At 36.3% G+C, this 19,536-nt stretch overlaps 1 protein-coding gene across 1 annotated transcript in view; it reads right to left on the bottom strand.

Annotated features, from left to right (window-relative positions):
• Positions 1-18,347, bottom strand: part of CCDC57 (coiled-coil domain containing 57) — a 68,088-nt gene extending 49,741 nt beyond the window's left edge. Inside the window, exons 1-6 of the mRNA XM_083352987.1 lie at positions 18,300-18,347; positions 16,009-16,117; positions 14,867-14,968; positions 14,061-14,218; positions 12,795-12,869; positions 9,939-10,139 (exon numbers count right to left, since the gene is read on the bottom strand). Of these exons, the coding sequence (XP_083209113.1) occupies positions 9,939-10,139; positions 12,795-12,869; positions 14,061-14,218; positions 14,867-14,968; positions 16,009-16,117; positions 18,300-18,304 (650 nt within the window). The 5' untranslated portion in view covers positions 18,305-18,347. The remainder of the gene's footprint in view (positions 1-9,938; positions 10,140-12,794; positions 12,870-14,060; positions 14,219-14,866; positions 14,969-16,008; positions 16,118-18,299) is intronic.
• Between the last annotated feature and the right edge of the window lie 1,189 nt (positions 18,348-19,536).

Genomic DNA, 19,536 nt, shown 5'->3' with positions numbered 1-19,536 from the left:
ACATGATCTGATTACCAGTCCCAAGGGAAGGGGGGGAAACAGGACTATTACCCTGTTCTGCTTGTGGGTTTCCAATAGATATTTCCTGATAGTCATTTTGAGAGAAACAACAAGATCCCAAATTAAATAAACATTGGTATGATCCAGCAAGATACTTATGTTCTGTTTTGTATATTTTAATTAAGTTACATAATAGGTTAATAATAAGAGGCTTTAAAATCATGAGTAGTTGTGAGACAATTATTCCAGTTCACATGAGGGGAACCTTTTGATTTTATTGCCACAAGCTACATCATCAAGATGAAAGCATGCAGTATCTGGACCTGGATGCCTTACGTACAGTCACCCATGCACTTGTGACCTCTCGTCTAGACTGCTGCAACGCTCTTTACATGGGGCTAACCTTGAGAACCACTCGGAAGCTTCAGCTGGTACAGAGTGCAGCTGCACGAGTTCTTTTGGGGGTCTCCCGATACTCCCATATTACACCTCTGCTCCGTGAGCTGCACTGGCTTCCAGTTATCTTCCGAGTGAAATTCAAGGTGCTGGTAATGACATACAAAGCCCTACATGGCATGGGTCCGGATTACCTACAGGAGCACCTACTGCCGGCGTCATCGTCCCTCCGTCCTATACGTTCCCACAGAGAGGGCCTCCTCAGGGTACCACCGGTCAGAGAATGTCGGCTGGTGACCCCCCAGGGGGAGAGCATTCTCGGTGGGTGCTCCAATCCTTTGGAACCACTTACCAGCTGAACTCCGGATGGCCCCCGACCTTCGCTCCTTCCGGCGTGATCTAAAAACCTATCTATTCGAACAAGCCGGCCTGGCCTGATGGATTTGGGTTTTAAAATTATTTATCTAATGTATTCTTATTTTATTGCCCTGTACACCGCCCTGAGTCCTCTAGGAGTAGGGCGGTATATAAATCAAATAAATAAATAAATAAATAAATTTTATTATAATGATAATGATGATGATGATAATGATAATGATAATAATAATTGTACAGCTGATTGACATCGCTGTACCAGGAGATGCCAGAGTCGAAGAAAAAGAACTGGAAAAAATTACGAAATACCGTGACCTGGCCATCAAAACTGTGTGATTATGGATGAAACATGTAACAGTGATACCCATTGTCATTGGGGCACTGGGAACTATGTCCACAAACTTTGCAAAATACATCAAGAAACTGCAGCTTCCTGCAATAACTCCAGCAAAGCTAAAAAAAAAACTGCACTACTTGGAACATCTTACATTTTAAGGAGATACCTGGTTGATACCTAGGATGCTGGCTGCAACCCGTGTCAACCATTAGTGCCAGTCAATTTGAATGTTCATTTGACTGAGTTTCATGTATTATAATAATAATAATAATAATAATAATAATAATAATAATAATAATAATAATACCCTTCATCCACGCAGTGACATTGACAGACTCTTATCTACCAAGGCAAATAGGTGGACATGGAATGCTGCAAGTACATCAGATGGTTGAAGAAGAAAAAATGGCTTTGGAAGAATATCTGAAGAACAACGATGAAGATGCACTGAAATTAGTATATCAGGAAGGCTTGCTGAATACTGGAGAGACCAAACTGGCCTACAGGAAAGACCAAATGAAGAACAGAATAGAGGCATGGGAAGACAAAGCACTATATGGCCAGTACATTAAAAAAAAAATAGCTGAGAAAGCAGATAATAACAAGACCTGGCAATGGCTAGGAACTGGAAAGTTGAAGAAAGACACCAAGGGACTAATTCTAGCTGCACAAGACCAAACCTTAAGGACAAATGCATACAATGTCAAAATTGAGAAGACAGCAACAGACAGTAAGTGCCGCCTATGCAAAGAAGCTGAAGAAACAGTGGACCACCTGGTAAGCTGCTGCAAGACGATTTGCCAGAAATATCATTTGCCTGTAAGCAAGAACTGGTGGGATCATAAAATAGAGAAAGTCATACAAAATGATAAAGTTAAACTGCTCAAACAGACAAGCACCTGCAACATAACACCCCGGACTTAACAATTATCACTAAGAAAGACAAAAAAGTCTGGATGTGGCAGTGCCTGGAGACAGCAGAATAGACGAGAAAGAACTGGAGAAGATAACAAAATACAAAGGCCTACAAATAGAAATAAAAAGACTGTGGCAAAGGCAAGCAAGGGTAGTACCATTAGTAATAGGCGCCTTGGGTGCAATCCCAAAACAACTGCAGCACCACTTGAACACCACTGGCATTGACAAATTCGCCATTAGTCAATTGCAAAAGGTGGCCTTACTAGGAACTGCTTCCATCCTGTGACAATATCTATAATACCATCAAACAACCACATCTGCCTATCCCAGGTCCTTGGTAAGGACTCAATAGGTAGACAAAAATGCCAAATCTAGTCTGAACATCTGGCTGTGCGAATAATAATAATAATAATAATGATAATAATAATAATAATAATAATAATAATAATAATAATAATAATAATAATAATAATAATAATAATAATAATAATTGGAAGGGACCTTGGAGGTCATTGGATGTCTTCACATCAAGATTTAACAATCACCTTTTGTATAGAACACTTTTGTGTTTCAGGATATGCTTTCTTCACATAGAAGACTGAATCTAAAATTTTAGGATGTCTTATTAATAGTTTTAGAGTAATCATCATGAAAAGCATTTCTCTGATCAACGAACTAATGCTGTCTCTCCAAGACATTTAGTGTGTCCTGTTTTAGAGAACAGGATTTAGTTTCCCTCTGAACTATAATTAGTAAAACGATACAGATACTGGACTTTCAAAACAACCTAGTGTAGCCTATAGCAGACCCACATTCTATTGCCCTATTTGCATCTTATTTAGTGGGTGATGTTGAAGAAATCCTTCACTTTTGGTATTTTTTAAAATATTAATTAAAAAAATAAATAATAACACACCTCAAATTTGTAAGAACATTTGATCTGGCAGACTTAATCTTCTAAAACACAGTTCTGCTTTGGACAGTGATCAGGAACAACAGCTCCTGATGGAGTATACAATTAACAAATGGTCAGCAATTTATTTAATGTAGAACTTATTCTTAATAGACTTATAATTTGCTAAGCAATTTGCATTCTTATATTTACACTTTGATATTATAATGAAAAAACTCTAGTGAAATAAGGGTGTACCTACGGTAAGTCTAAATGAATCAACACTACTCTGTCTTACTTATATCAGCACTAAAAGAACTATCTTCTATTGATTGGATGGCCAAAGTAGGGTCTGTAAATATTACTGTACTTGGGCCCCTGAGCCACCTGTAAAATTATATACCCCAAAATAAGAGCCAAGCAGGATGTTTATTGACTTGATCTTTCTCCTACCAAAAATTAGTTGCAGAATATGGAAGCCCATGTCTTACCAGATTCTTTATTACTATAGGGCTCCTTACAAAAGGAAATTGATTAACAGCAGACAAGGCTGTTTCTTCAATGAAGAGAGTATATGTCATGGTGGGTATGCAGTTTCTGGCTGAATTTTGATAATGCATTTTTTTCCTTCTTTAATATAAATTTATGGAGCAAATCATTCTATGGTGCACTGGGCAGCAGAGTGGGGGAGCACCCCTTCAGTAATAAAACTTAGGAAGAAGGAAGTACTTGCCCATTTCCCATTGGGAATCTCTACAATAAGTGAATCTTTAGTGGGCATGATCTTCCATTCCCCATTTTTTATGAGAAAAGAATTTGCTTCCAAGTTAACTAAACTACTTGTGAATCAATTAAACAGGAGAATTGAACCTTGTCTTCTTATTCACTTCTATATGAAGAGTTCTCGGTGCTCTCTGAGCTTAGCTGTTTTCTTGCACACGTTTTATTACCTAACTAGTTAACATCATCAGTGACATGTCTGCAAGAAAATAACCAAGCTCAGAGAGCACCAAGGATCCCTCATTTCAACCTTGAGCTACAAATATTCTCCTTTACATTACTGTTATCTCTTCTATATGCCTATATATGCCTGTTTCCCTTTCTATCTTCAGCAATTCTGTCCCACCTTTATTTACTTTTACCTGTGGTGTTTCTATCGTATCTTTCAGGATATCTGTCCTATTTTTCCCATCAGTGTTTGTTTCTACAAGTACGTCCTTTGTCTGTGACCCTTATAATTTGTTTCTCATGGAGTTGATGTCTCTGTCCCTCATTTACACGTTAAAGAAAACATACAAAATAAGAAAATGGCCAATTTTCTATAAAGTCACACCCATAGGACAGAAAGCTCCACCAAAATAGTTCTGTCTATGATGCTTTCTAAAATGCCAAAATGATATAGTATTTAGGAAAGTACTATTTGAATGTGTGGGCTGGATATGAAAAATGTATCTCATGAGCATAGAGAGCCAACTGTAGTATTTGGGATTTTACCCCAAATTAAGGCATTTTCCTCATAATGCAACAAAATTTATGTGAAAAAGTATCAGCTAGTACTTCAACAGTGATAAAGAAAGACAGATAAATTTGAGAAAAAGTGTACACAATTCTGATTTTTTTTAAAAAAAAATTAAGTGACATGAGTGGATTGGTAGGAAAAGATAGAAGGCAACAACAACAACAACAACAATAGAGTTGGAAGGGACCTTGGAGGTCTTCTAGTCCAACCCCCTGTTCAGGCAGGAAACCCTATACCATTTCAGACAAATGGTTGTCCAGTCTCTTCTTAAAAACTTCTGGAGGCAGGCACTGATTAATTGTTCTATCAGGAAATTTCTCCTTAGTTCTAGTTTGCTTAGTTTCCATCCGTTGCTTCTTGTCCTGCCTTCAGGTGCTTTGGAGAATAGCTTGATTCCCTCTTCTATGTAGCAACCCCTGAGATATTGGAACACTGCTATCATGTCATCCCTTGTCCTTCTCTTCATTAAACTAGACCTACCCAATTCCAGCAACCGTTCTTTATATGTTTTACCCTCCAGTCCCGTAATCATCTTTGTTGGTCTTCACTGTACTCTTCCTAGAGTCTCAACATCTTTTTTATATTGTGGTGATCAAAACTGAATGCAGTATTCCAAGTGTATAAGGTAGACAAATTGATGATTTGGACACTGTAAAATGAAGGAGGTGACCTCGTACTTAGAAAGATATTTGGCTTTGAATTGGGGGCTTAGATTAAGTTTATTAATCCATACACATCACTGACTTGATAAAAGTAATGAAGGTAAAAGGCTGATAAAAAATTCTGTGTTTGTGATAGGGCATTTTGGGAGAAGTGTTTCAGGGAACGTAGTTCCGGAAGAAAAAGAAAAAAGAAAACTGAAAAAAATGAAAGATCAACTGCAGGGGAGAATGTATTTATCCTTTATAAAAGAAAAAATACAGTAATCTTCCTAGTGAATAACTAGAAAGAGGGTGGAGATACCACTTGGAACAGTGGTATTGAAACATAGAGAATAGCACTATTGGAAATATGAAGAATGATATTTAATGAAACTATTAGGTCAAAGAAAATGTTAATGAAAAGATTGCTATCAAAAATTCAGAGAAAAATATTGTACATGTATATGGAGAAAAAAAGTACAAAGAATATTGTTTAAAAGAGCAAGACACAATTAAGATTTTCGAAAGGCAGTGATTTTTTATGGTAATAAAAATGTTTTGCAAGGAAATGACAAGATTAAACCCCGTAATAGAAGAGGGAAGACTGTATCCATGACTGATGGCATGAATACTTTATTGTTACTTACACTGTACAAAAAAAAGTAACAGTGGTGAATGCAAAAACTACAGGAAAAAATGGATTGCAAAAACACATAAATGGCAAACAAAATGGAGCCGATGGATAAATTTGTATAAATTGAAAGAACGATTACTACAGATGGGAAAACTGATAGATAAATTTTAACATATGTAGATCCTTGATAGAAAGTTAGGGAAATGTATATGATCTACTACAATGGTTCATGGAAGAAGCAAAAATGGGTACTTTAAAATATATTTCTGTCCACTGTTATATGGAAGTGGATATTAGTTATGTCAAGTGAAACATGATGTTAATTTCATCGTGGTAGGCATAGGTTACATACTGCCCAGAGACAGTCAAGAATGAATTGATATCAAATGAAAATACAGAAGTGAGAGATCAGTGTAAAGTAAGTGTATTGTATTACAAGGATTTGGTCACATAAAAAAAAGAATGAGGATTGCAGAACAAATAGATGAAGGAGGCTAAAGACTGAGAAAGTTATAGTTGTTGAGATGCTCAAAAAAAAGAAAGATGAGAAGTTTAAGGAAGGAAGGGCTATATGTGAGGCAATCTATGGATATGGTAAAAGCAATGGTAGTTTACAATATTACAAACACTATAAAAAGGAACATACAATGGAGTCGTATAAACTACATTTACTTAGACGCTAATCTTTTCTCTTATCATCAGCCTCTGATTTCTTTTATTACAGAACTATCTTTTTCTCCACTTAGCATAATATTGCTTTATCTGAAAGGGAGCGCAGTAGCATGATAGGCATGTACAACATCATATGTATATATTTCTGCTTTTAAAACTGTACACCTCTGCACACTTATCTAACAGTTCCACTAAACCTTTTCAGCATCATTTGGGGGGTGCATTTGAGCCAGTCTTGACTGTGTAAGCCACTGAAGTTTTCTTGTTAAGATTTACCAAGTGGTTTGCCACTGCCTTCTTCTTAGTGCTGACAGAGAATGATTGACTCAAAGTCACCCAGCTGGCTTCATGCCTAAGGCAGAACTATAACTCAAGAACTCCCAGTTTCTAGCCCTGTACCAAACGGGGTCTAAAACTGACTCGTACCTCTGAGTGAATTAACAAGAGATTATCTTAGTGCCTACAACAGGTATTTATCCTCATAATTTGTCTAAAAACAAGTTATATATATATATATATATATCTCAAACAGCAAAAAAAAAGGTAAAGGTTCCCCCGCATATGCGTGCTAGTCGTTTCCGACTCTAGGGGCCGGTGCTCATCTCCGTTTCAAAGCCGAAGAGCCAGCGCTTGTCCGAGGACATCTCCGTGGTCATGTGGCCGGCATGACTAGACGCCAAAGGCACACGGAACGCTGTTACCTTCCCACCGTAGTGGTCCCTATTTTTCTACTTGCATTTTTACGTGCTTTCGAACTGCTAGGTTGGCAGAAGCTGGGACAAGTAACAGGCGCTCACTCTGCTACGCGGCACTCTGGATTCGACCCGCCAAACTGCCGACCTTCTGATCGACAAGCTCAGCGTCCTAACCCACTGAGCCACTGCGTCCCTTACACTTTGATAAAAAATATACTGTATTCTACATTATTAAAAGCGCAGTAAGTTCATGGTTGACAAAAAATAAATTATGTATATTTCTATTTTCCCATTTCCCTTTTTTCTTGAAAATATTCCCATAGCTTAACTTTTCTAAAAGTTTTCCACTGAGGAAAGTTCAGAAAAAAATTCTTTTCAAATGTTGTTGTTAGTTGCGAAGTCATATCCGACCCATCGCACCAACGTTCCTCCAGGCCTTCCTGTCCTCTACCATCTCCTGGAGTCCATTTAGGCTCACGCCTACTGCTTCAGTGACTCCATCCAGCCACCTCGTTCTCTGTCGTCCCTTTCTTCTCTTGCCCTCAACCTTTCCCAGCATTTGGCTCTTCTCCAGTGAGTCCTTCCTTCTCATTAGGTGGCCAAAGTATTTGAGTTTCAACTTCAGGATCTGGCCTTCTAAAGAGCAATCAGGGTTGCTCTCCTCTAGGACCGACCGGTTTGGTCGCCTTGCAGTCCAAGGGACTCGCAGGAGTCTTCTCCAGCACCATAGTTCAAAGGCCTCAATTCTTTGACGCTCAGCCTTTCTTATGGTCCAACTTTCACAGCCATACATTGCAACTGGGAAGACCATAGCCTTGTCTATACGCACTTTTGTTGGCAGGGTGATGTCTCTGCTTTTTAGTGTGCTGTCTAGATTTGCCATGGCTTTTCTCCCCAGGAGTAAGCGTCTTTTAATTTCCTGGCTACCGATCTGCGGTGATCTTGGAGCCCAGGAAAATAAAATCTGTCACTACCTCAAATAGAATTGTAATAATATCAGCCATTGTATAAGTATTGCCCCAAATCAGAAATACACACATAGAATCCTGGAGGGTCAAACTAAGCATGACAAAATGGATTGTTTAACAATTTCTCTTTAAATTACACTGAAATATAAGGAAATGTTATCGACAGTAAATTACTTTAGAATCTATAAGGATAATAGATATGGATAATCCTATATATCTTGCAAAAATGCATTCCTAATTTAACATGATACCCATGCATAGCTATCAGCCAATTTACTTCTCCTCTATAATCAAACTTTAACTCTATTTAGTTTTATTGGGAAGGGGGAAAAACATTCTTTGCTAAAATAAAACAATTGAAGGACATTGAAATTTCATCCCAGCAAAGATCTGTGGGGCACATCTTGACACAACTTGACCTGCCACTCAGTACATGAAGTATGAGCAAATATTTTCAACTGATCTCTGTTCAGTAAAGCTCACATTCTTAGGCTAGTCTAAGAACTTTTAAGAGCTGTTGAGTGTCTTTAAATTGAAGGCCAAAGACATATCAAAGACACATGTATTGTATATCAATTATGCTCTATTGCTGTTGTGTGAAATTTCGGCTCTGTCATTAATGAAGTCTATATCAAAATATTTAGTATTACTATTCCCAAGATTCTTTTCTTGATATTTTTGTCTTTCATATATATTCTTTAATACACACACACACAAACACATTTACACATAAGAAATCAGCAAAAAAACAAAACGAAAACAAACCAAAGACCTCCAGAGTATTATTTTAATCTATTCAGACCTAATTATTGAGCCCTGAGAATCTAAAGCAGAACTATAGGACTGGTCCTGTTTATCACATTGAATATGGAGACAGAAACTATACTGTTTTCTTCTCTCTCTTTTATTAGCTTTTTTTCCCTAAGGACCCAAAGAAGGTATATCATGATTGGGTAGGAAGTAAGTTGAAAGTAACCTAGGCTATAAGAAATTTCAATCCTTCCACCCCTTCCAAATGAGAGGCTCTCAATCTGCTTCAGAGTGCAGACAGAGGGTTCTGGGCTTTAGAATATTGATTTTTATCCCAATTTAATGCACTGAACCACTTCTGTGGAGCCTTCACATATAAGCTGTGAAGTCCATCCATTAATGAATGGAGAGATACAACATATTTCCACCCTAATTTTCATCCTGCTTGTTTGGAAATGTTGGAGCTTCACTCAGACTGGATTTGTTCATTGACTTGTTTAGGGAAGCCATATTTATCCCACTGTGCACACAGAAATGATTTATGCATCAGTAAATACATTTTGCCCTCAAGCTCCAATCCAAAAAGAGATAACACACACACACACACACACACACACACACACACACACACACACACACAAAAATACATATTGATAAAAGAAAAGGTAGCTATTAAAAAACGTAGAAATCAGCTTTTTATGTGATACAAATTTTGTAATAATCAGCTCTAATGCAGATATAATATTGTAAAGGTCCTTAAAGAGGAAGTTAATCTTATCTAACCGATAGTCTTAGCATGATAGCTTGAATAAAATAGTACAAATAGAGGAAGGGTTCAAAACTGCTTTTCTCAGCTGAATTGTGGAATGGCCTGATGAAAGTAGCTTCTCAACAAAGCAGGTTCTCAAACTGGTCTTTGCCTCAGGTATTTAGAAGTTTTATTTTTACATGCATTTATTTAACAAAGTATAATACTATTCCTACACAGAGCCCATATTAACTGTTGGTAATGTATTGAAAGAACTGAAAAGAAATATGGCACAAGACCCTCATATTTCAACATATAAAATGGATTATACCATTGTATAATAGAAGATCACATTAGATTGAAACACATCAAGACAAATCAAGCCACACTTACTTTTCAATGATAGTCTCTTTCTCTCTCAAGTGGTCTTTAAACATACATTCAGTCTGATATAATTTCATTTCTAAAGTTTCCTTATTTGCCTGTAGTTTTTGGATTTGATTTTTCCATTTGTGTGATTGTTCAACATGGGCTTGTTTCATTGAAACGATCACTGCCTCCTTTTCTCTGGCAAAGTGATCTATTGTGGCATGCCTTTAAAAGAACACAAAAAGAGAGTTTCTACTTGGGTGCTGCAATCCTTGCTACAAGGGGAAAAAACATAAAACAAAGATATACTTAACATACATGCGGTAAAACATTTCAGGTCTACAGATGGGAGCCAGCTTTGATCACCTTGCCTTTCAAGGATCTCTTGAGTGACACTTGAGCATTGGGGTTATTATGATGATAATTAGTAGTCCACATAAACACAATAATCAGGGCTAAAATTTTGATGGCATATTTTAATCACAGCAACATAGAACTTAGCCACTATGGTAATGTTAGCATTGGAACTGGAAACAGGAGCTTAATGTAATAGCGATCTGTTCATCCTGAATATTGTCATAGATGAGGCAAAATTGCATATGTCTGTAAAGAAAGTGCAGTAGTACATAAACAGTTGTTTCAAGCTCTTCTGAAACACAAGGCCAACTACACAAAATATTTTGTTCCGAACAAGTCTTTCCTCAGTGAGGGGAAGGTTGAAGATGCTAAATATTTGGCTGCCACACAAGAACCCACTAAAATGTAAGCTGCCTAGAGTCACCTCTAGGTGAGTTTGGGGGCATATAAGTTTAATTAATTAATTAATTAATTAATTAATTAAACTTATATGGGGCCATCTCCCCTATTATTAATTAATTAATAATAAAATCCCAGCTCTTCTTTCTGGGGCATCCTACTGATCTCCTGTTGGTACTTCATGTCATCTGTCCTTTGAGTACAAGTCTGATCTTTTCAATACCCAGGGTAAAAAATACCCAGCTATTAAGTCTGTATGTTTATAGCATTCTTTTAGATTGAAAAACAGTTCTCTCCAAATACAAGGGTTAAATGGCCAATGGGAAAAACTCAATCTTTAGCAAATAATTAATTATTTGCCTTTAAACCTTAATCTGTATTCTGGGATTCCCTGCTTCAAGACAGAGTAGATTGGCTATAGATTTTGGGACTGCAAGAATAGGTCTTAAAATTTTAGTTTGGACCACTTCTGTGATATCCTTTGTAGTAAATCTCTAACCAATGGTATGAATAAAATCTGAGCTTGAGTTTTTGCATTAAGATGTGTAAAGGTAATAAGAACCAATTTTCTACACTTACAGAAAAAGAAACAATAGTGGCAGAAAGCTGTTACGCCACCTGAAATAATCATAATGTGTTTTCCATGATTCATTAGCCCCCCCCCCCATCATTCCAAGTTACATCAAAGAGATAAGTTTCACTTTATAATCTGAATTGTTTGGCTATTTTCCCATGGCCATGAATTTGTATTTTTAATAATTGAATGTGAACTTATTTTACTCACTATAGATAGAGGATGATATATTTCATTGTCCTTCCTCTGAGTCCATTGGAGTTGGTTCGGATATAATGCTAACATCATTTGCATACAAAAGTTTGCCTATCCTATAGCTGCCAATTTAGGAGCATGGAAATTAGGGTTGCTGAGTTGACGTCACTGAATTAACTTATAAGTTCTGCTTTCCATTTCCTTTTCAGTAGCTGCCCTTACCTTGTGGAACACTCTCCCATGTTCCACAAATCTGTTTCCCCCCCCAATCTTTTTCTCTTTCCAGAAGGCTATTAAGACCTGGCTCTTTATCTAAGCACCAGAGTTGTATCTTTATAAATAAAGAAATAAATGTAAACTGAACAAGAAGAATAAGTACCGGGCCTGATTTTATGAATAGGATGGCCAAATGCAAGAGCCTGATACACCTGCACCTTGATTAGCTGCATAGAAAAGGGAGACTGAATATGTATAACTTGTCATCTCTGTGACGTATGATCTTTCAATGATGAGCATATGTTTCGTTTAACCCTATGAATGAAAGTCAAGATAATGTTATCTTCTTTAGTTTTTTTAACATTTAATTAGACCCACAATTAAGGCTTGTTAAATTAGCTAAACAGGATTACAAAAATTGTGCTATGCACATTCTCTAGAATAGGTTATTTCATATTGTAAAGTGATCAGAGTTAATGCTTGAGAAACTAAATGTTGTACAAACTATGTTTTTAAAATAAGCACTTTTGGAAGCTTTTCATGCAATCTGATTTCCTTAATAGTTCATTTTGCTTATCTCCTTTTCTTCTCTTGGTTTTCAGAAAATAGAACACTAAACAGAACTGATGCTAGGCAACAATAGCCAAATCTAGAAGAGAAGTTTAAGTAGATGAATGTTTCACTTCTCATCCAACAAGCTTCTTCAGTTCAGAATTGAAGAAGCTTACTGGATGAGAAGCGAAACATTTTCAAGAAAAAAAATGAAGTCTAGTTTTTCAAGAAGCACCTTTGGGAATGCATACTACTGTATTGTACTGAATGCATACTATTGTACTGTATTGTATTGTATTGAATTTTACAATATTGTACTGTTATTAGATAAAAGGGACTGGCTAGTATGTGAACCCAGAGATATCAAACATTCAATTCATAGTAAATTGAAAGCAGATTTCCCAAAACTGAAACGCGCACATTTTCCAAATGCTAAAATAGTGAGTTCAGAAAAAAAAAAGCCTTTAGACAAACTGATATACTAATAGTTTCCTTTTAAAAACAGAATCCTCCACTTTTAATGAAATGAATGCATTCAGTGTTCATAGTATATTTATATAGTAAGGGCATATGCTGAAACAACTTACTTTCTCTCAAATGTTTCTTTTTCCTTTTCCCAGCCGAGCTGCACTGAAGCAAGTTTACTTTCTAAATCCTGTATCCTACATTGTAGAAAAGTAAAATAATTTATTTTATACAAAGAGGGAATGCATAAAATTATCAAGACTTTTATGAAAAAGTCTGAAGGTAAGTAGTTACCAAAAAATATTTTAAGAAAATTGGGATAAAATCAGCAATGTTTCTGATAAACAATAGATCACCTTCAAGGAGACTAAAAGGTTGAAGTTGCCCAGTTCAAATATATATTACTACACTGGATTAGACCCTTTTTAGCTACATGGTTCCTATACAAACATGAAATTATTTTTCCATTTTTCTCTCTTACTTTCTCATCTTAATCCGCCTAATGAAGAAGAAATGTGACTGCATCATCATACATGCAGGTGAGACTATATTCTGTCTAGTGTAGAATTACCAAGTAGTCCTCAACTTACAACAGTTCATTTAGTGGCCGTTCAAAATTACAACAGCATTGAAAAAAGTGATCTATGACCATTTTTCACACTCATGACTGTTGCAGCATCCCCATGGTCTTGTGATCAAAATTCAGCTACTTTGCAACTGATTCATATTTATGATGATTGCAGTGTCCCTAGGTGATGTGGTCACTTTTTGCAATTTTTTTCACAAATCAATGGGGAAGCCAATTCACTTAACAACTATATTACTAATTTAACAACTGTAGTGGTTCATTTAACAACTGTGGCAAGAAAGGTCGTAAAATGGGGCAAAACTCACTTAAATATCTTGCTTAGCGGCAGAAACTTTGGGCTCAATTATGGATTACCTGTAATTTTTTCTATTTTGTATGAGGAAAATTATTTCATACACAATTTGGCAGATATGAAAATGAGTATGTCTGTTCTTTCCTATAGTAGAAACATTTCATCTAATTCTAATGAAAAAAATTTTGCAATCATATATATCTACTTGAATTTAGGTTTTATACAACTTAGTCTGAAATTGTCTGAGTTCATAAGCATAGAATATACAATTTAAGGCTAATATTTTGACAAGGGATTAATCTAAGGAAAAGATATGTATGGATTTTGGAGTCATGAACAAACTCAGAGACATCTTTAACTAACTGGTATACAATTTATTTTAAAAGCCAATATTTTCTTCTTCCAGATATGAGAAAAGGAGGAAGAGGAAGAGAAAACAAGTAAAAATAGAAGAAGAAAATTAATGGAAACATTTTTTTCTTAATTATGAGTGGAAAGATACAGTACTGAGCATCTTTTACAGCTGTAATATCTTTTATTTCCCAATCTTTGCATCTAACTTGTTTGTCAAGCTCCAAATTAGCTGCTTCTGCCACTTTCAGTGAGTCTGCTGTTCTCATTCCAGCTTCTTTCAAAGCCTCTAATTCTTTGGTCAACAATTTCACCTTTCAAAATGAAAGAACAAAACAAGCTATTAAATATTTTCCCCATAAAATTTAAAATTATAGACCATGCTATCTCTTACATAGCAGGTTTATGAACACAAGCACACTTTTATTTGAAATGGATCTGAAACAGAGGACAGGGTGGACAAACGGAGGGTTTTGTATATGTCTTCAATAACCATTCATTAAGGCATCTTCCTCAGTTCAGAAACACATTAATTCCAACTGTGGCAATGTTAGATACTGTTATATCATAATCATAATCATAATAGTAAATTTGGAAGGGACCTTGGAGGTCATCTAGTCCAACCCCTTGCTTAGGCAGGAAACCCTATACCATTTCAGACAAATGGCTGTGGACAGTCTCTGGACTGTCCAGTCTCTGGACAAATGGCTGTCCAGTCTCTGGATTAAGGAATAAAATAACTACTTCTCTGTCACCCATCTGAAATGGTGGACTAATAGGGAAAAATACTGTTTCAGAGAACTTAAAATAGTTCTGTTTACATTGCTCCTTAATAGCTGAAATACGTTTGCCTGGCTATGAAAACAGAGCATGATTTCAGTGTATCAGAATAAAAAAGTGAGAGTAATACCATAGCATATATGCTATGATACGCATGTTTATTTACACTTGATGGCAGTTACCTTAAGCTCATGGGATAGAACTAAATTGCTCATTTCATCTGCTTTCTGTCGAAACTCATGCTCTCTTTTCTTTATTTCTGTGTCAATTTCTACAAGAAGTTCCTGAAATAAAACACGTGCAATTGTAATAATATTGTAATCTCATAAAATAATACAGAGTAAATAAAAGTTCAAGGGCTTACAAATTGGTTTTTTAAAGAGTGTTACAATTTAAAATATATTAAATACATGGAGAGGTTTTTATAGAAGACCCCTAGTCTTCTTAGCTTTAGCAGACTGGGGATTTTTTGGGGGGGGAGGGGGTAGCTATTTGGGCTCCAGTGTACCATAATAAAAAAAGAAAAAACACAGTATGCCATATTGCTAAACAACATGGGGTATTTTACTGTTATTTTATTCATGCTGCTCTGCTCTAATTCTATCAATTAGTTGTATATTTTAAAAATATTACTATTTCTATGTATGTGGCTATATCCCTGTTCTTTGGGTTTCATTATTCAATTCATCCATACGTTTGCAAGGTTTATAATTGTTTACATTTTTCATTATTTGGAAAACCCATAAATATATAGGTTTTAAGATATATTTATTTCTCTTCAAAATATTTATACATCTTTACATACTATAACAAGGATCCTACCCTGAAATCAATTGACAGAAAGTAGTATACAGTAAAGAAACATATCAGTGAATACTTAAAATGCCAAGTTAGCCAACAAATTTTTTTAATGTTACAAAGCTGAAATTCTGAAATCAGAGAAGCACTGAGTGTTGGCACAGGCCAGAGTGTTTATTTAGCCCTTGCAAACTGTTTCTGATTTATAGTCATGACCTTCCTGAAATTCAAGGTTGGCAAATTTAGCACAGCATTTTGGCTGTACCCCTCTGTAAAGTATTTTACACCATCTTATTTTAATAGAAATAATTCTACATATTACCTAATATGTAGAATGATAAAGTTAATTCTAGTTAACTACTATGTATATCTTTATTTAATATAAGATGTTTAATAAAATCACAAAAATTGAACTGCATAGGGGCAGAGAGAGAGAAATACTTCAGAAGAATGAATGCATTATTTTTGTTTACTGAATGAAAATGCAACATTTCCCTATTCAAATAGTTTGTTATGCCTTCAGTACCTGTCTTTGCAAAGCAAGTTCACCTTCGACCTCCTGGAGCTTTCTCTCCAATTGTTGCTTCATATTTTCATATTCCTCATGATAATGGCTGATATCAGCATCTTTAGAACTATGAAATCAAGGAATTAATAATATAAGGAACAAATACTGATCTGTCAGAAATATATTTCTCTCTCCATTCCAGTCTAATATCTACATGAAGCTATTGGGTGAGGCCATCTGTCAGCACAGGGTTTAAGTATTATCAGTATGCTGATGATATACAACTATATATTTGTGGCCTAGGCCACCTAAATGATGCTGTCAGGGTTTTTCCCCAATGCCTAAAGGCTGTCAGGGTCTTAATGGGAAGGAACAGTCTTTGACTTATCTGTAGCAAAATCAAGTGGCTGTGACTTTCCATTGGAACTAGAGACCTTCTATCCTTATCTCTGGGTGAAATGCCACTCCCTAAAAACAAATGGGTGTGAGTTCTCATTGATTGCAGCTGACAGCTGTGGCTTGTTGGTATTTGCAAATCTATTTTGTATCCAGTTTTATCTTTTTTTCTGTATCAGGAAGTATGTTTGTAGTCACTTATGCCTTATTCACTTCCCAGTTGGACTACAGCAATGCTATATATAGGTATCCCCTCAAAGATCATTTGGAAGATGCAGCTAGCCCCAAACACGTGTTATGGGCAGTTTTGGATGCACCACAATATACCCGCATAGTATCACTACTACATGAATGCACTAGATCCTAGCAGTTTTGCAGACACAATTCATGGTGCTGGATATTACTTATATAGTTCTATACGATGTATAGAACGATGGGGTGGACATGCTCCATTCTGTGAAACAACGTTATCTTATGTGATATAGGATGCATGCCTTCTCTGTTACAAATGATCTGTAAATGCAGCCGTCTACACTTTATTCTTCCAGTTTGGAATGAGAATTTGGTTCATATATTCAAGAATTAGGGTCATGTGTAAGCTACAGGTTGCCACTGGCTATACCATTCTTGTGCTAGAATGCATTTTGCTACATCCACTAAGGTCTTATTTGTAAAACATGTAATCCAGTCAGCCACTAATTATTGGATCTCTTTACCTGTGGTTCTAACAACGTAAGTTACATAGTAACTAATTCAAAAGTTACCGTTTTAGGAATGTAAAGTCGACACCCATTTTGTATAGGAAGGTTTCATAACTTTTGCTACCACTACCCAGTGACAAAAAACCCACAAAATAAAATAAGACTTTCCTCCATGTTCTGATTCACATAAGAACTTGAACCTCATATTCATGATGACTGCTTGTTGCTCTATCTTCCAGTAGTTCCCACCATTCATTCATTCATTCATTCATTCATTTATTTATTTATTTATTTATTTATTATTTAAATTTATATACCGCCCTATTCCCGTAGGACTCAGGGCGGTTTACAGGGAAATTAAAATACATAGTATACAAAATTAAAATCAATTAAAACTATTAATTAAATTACAGTCCCTGAAGTTAAACTAAAACCCAATTAAATTAAATTAAATTAAAACCCCTCAGTCTGGGCCAAACAGCTCGAAGAACCAGGTTTTCAAGTCCCGGCGAAATGAGCGAAGGTCGGGGGCAGTCCTGAGTTCCGTGGGAAGTTGGTTCCATAGGGCTGGCGCGCCCACAAAGAACGCCCTTCCCCTGGGAATAACCTGCCGGCATTCCTTAACCGGCGGTACCCTGAGAAGGCCCTCCCTGTGGGAGCGCACAGGACGATGGGAAGTTGATGCCGGCAGCAGGTGTTCCCTTAGATAATCCGGACCCAAGCCATTTAGGGCTTTATAGGTCATTACCAGCACCTTGAATCTCACCCGGAGGGTAACTGGAAGCCAATGCAGCTCACGGAGAAGAGGTGTTCACTTCTTCCTGCAATATGGCTATGTAATACAGATCGTAAGCTACCAAATGGAGCACTGAAAAGCCATCAATTGCTGTTAGGAATCTAGCAGTGAGTTCTATAACAGAGGACCTGTTTTTCTCAGCCAACCTGTAGGCCCAACTCTTTTTTAATTGGAGAACTGAATAGAAAGGGCTAGACTACTGCCACATTTAGAAATGAATTACTACATTTATATGATATGGCTGAGACTGGAGAACAACTAGAGGAGCTGGGGTTAAAGCTGCTTTTACTTAGCCTCATGGCTAACTGGCTTTAGATAATCACATGACATACCCCAGTCATAATTCAGTTAGGTTTACATGAAATGAATCTTAGTTTATCATCTTTCAATAGCAGTAATGAATGAATTATTATTACCACATATATTGTCAAAACTTCATACTAGATATGGCAGCTCAGTTCCACATTTTCAAGCAGACTCAGTCAAGAATTGTGAAACCATTAGAGGTATACAGAATTCAGAGCAAAAGTGTAAAAAGTGCTTCAGATCCACTGGTGGTGTGCTCACTGTATTTGTTGGCCACTGTAATTCTATCATGTAACATTCTAACTTAATCAAAAACTTTGTATAACTAACAAAGGAGAAGCAAATACACCCACGCATTCCCCACACACACATCAATAGAAAACACAATAAAAGATACTAAATAATAATAATAATAATAATAATAATAATAATAATAATAATAATAATAATAAGTAGTTGGAAGGGACCTTGGAGGTCATCTAGTCCAACCCCCTGCTCAGGCAGGAAACCCTATACCATTTCAGACAAATGGCTGTCCAGTCTCTTCTTAAAAACCTCCAGTGTTGGAGCATTCACCACTTCTGGAGGCAGGTTGTTCCACTGGTTAGTTGTTCTGTCAGGAAGTTTCTCCTTAGTTCTAGGTAATCAACTTGTCAGTCAGCACAGGGCAAAAATATAAACCAGTCTCCAATATCATTCCTTAAAAAAGGGGTTTAATGTCTTTTGACAAAACAATAGGGTCAGAGCCATCTAAACTTCAAGGCTGAAGCTGTTCACAGAATGTTTGGGGACCAGCACAGTTGCATGCTACTTCCTTACTCTGCCCATATCCATTTCATTGGAAAATAGGGGATTACCCTAGAAACATCTTTAATCATACTGCATGCTACTTCCTTACTCTGTCTGTATCCATTTCACTGAAAAATAAGGGATTATCCTAGAAGCTTCTTTAATCATACTGAGATTTCTGGGGCAACTATTTTTTAAATAAAAGAGCTATTATGTGTATAACATCTTTAAATACTATTTTCAATCAAGTTCAAGCACTCTGTTTGAAGAGACACTTTGGGGATTTAAGTATAATTGTTTCTATCTCTGCTGTTGTATAAATAAATGTACTCTATTTTACTGTGGACATTTTACTTGATACATTCTATAACAGTCGTAAACCACTGGTAGCAGCTAAGATGCAGTGACTTATACATTTAATGAATAAATAAATCCATCCCTAGTTATAAACTATTAAATAAGAAAAGGATTCAAAAAACAGCTTTTGGAATTTTTTCCCAATCCCTACACCAGCAATGATTGTATGTTTGAATATATGTGTGCACTGGAAGCCCTGGA

This window comes from Vipera ursinii, assembly GCF_947247035.1.
Source record: "Vipera ursinii genome assembly, chromosome: 2".
NCBI classification, from domain to species: domain Eukaryota; kingdom Metazoa; phylum Chordata; class Lepidosauria; order Squamata; family Viperidae; genus Vipera; species Vipera ursinii.
The sequence above is the reverse complement of the archived record's forward strand: the minus strand, read 5'-3'. Positions and strand labels throughout refer to the sequence as shown.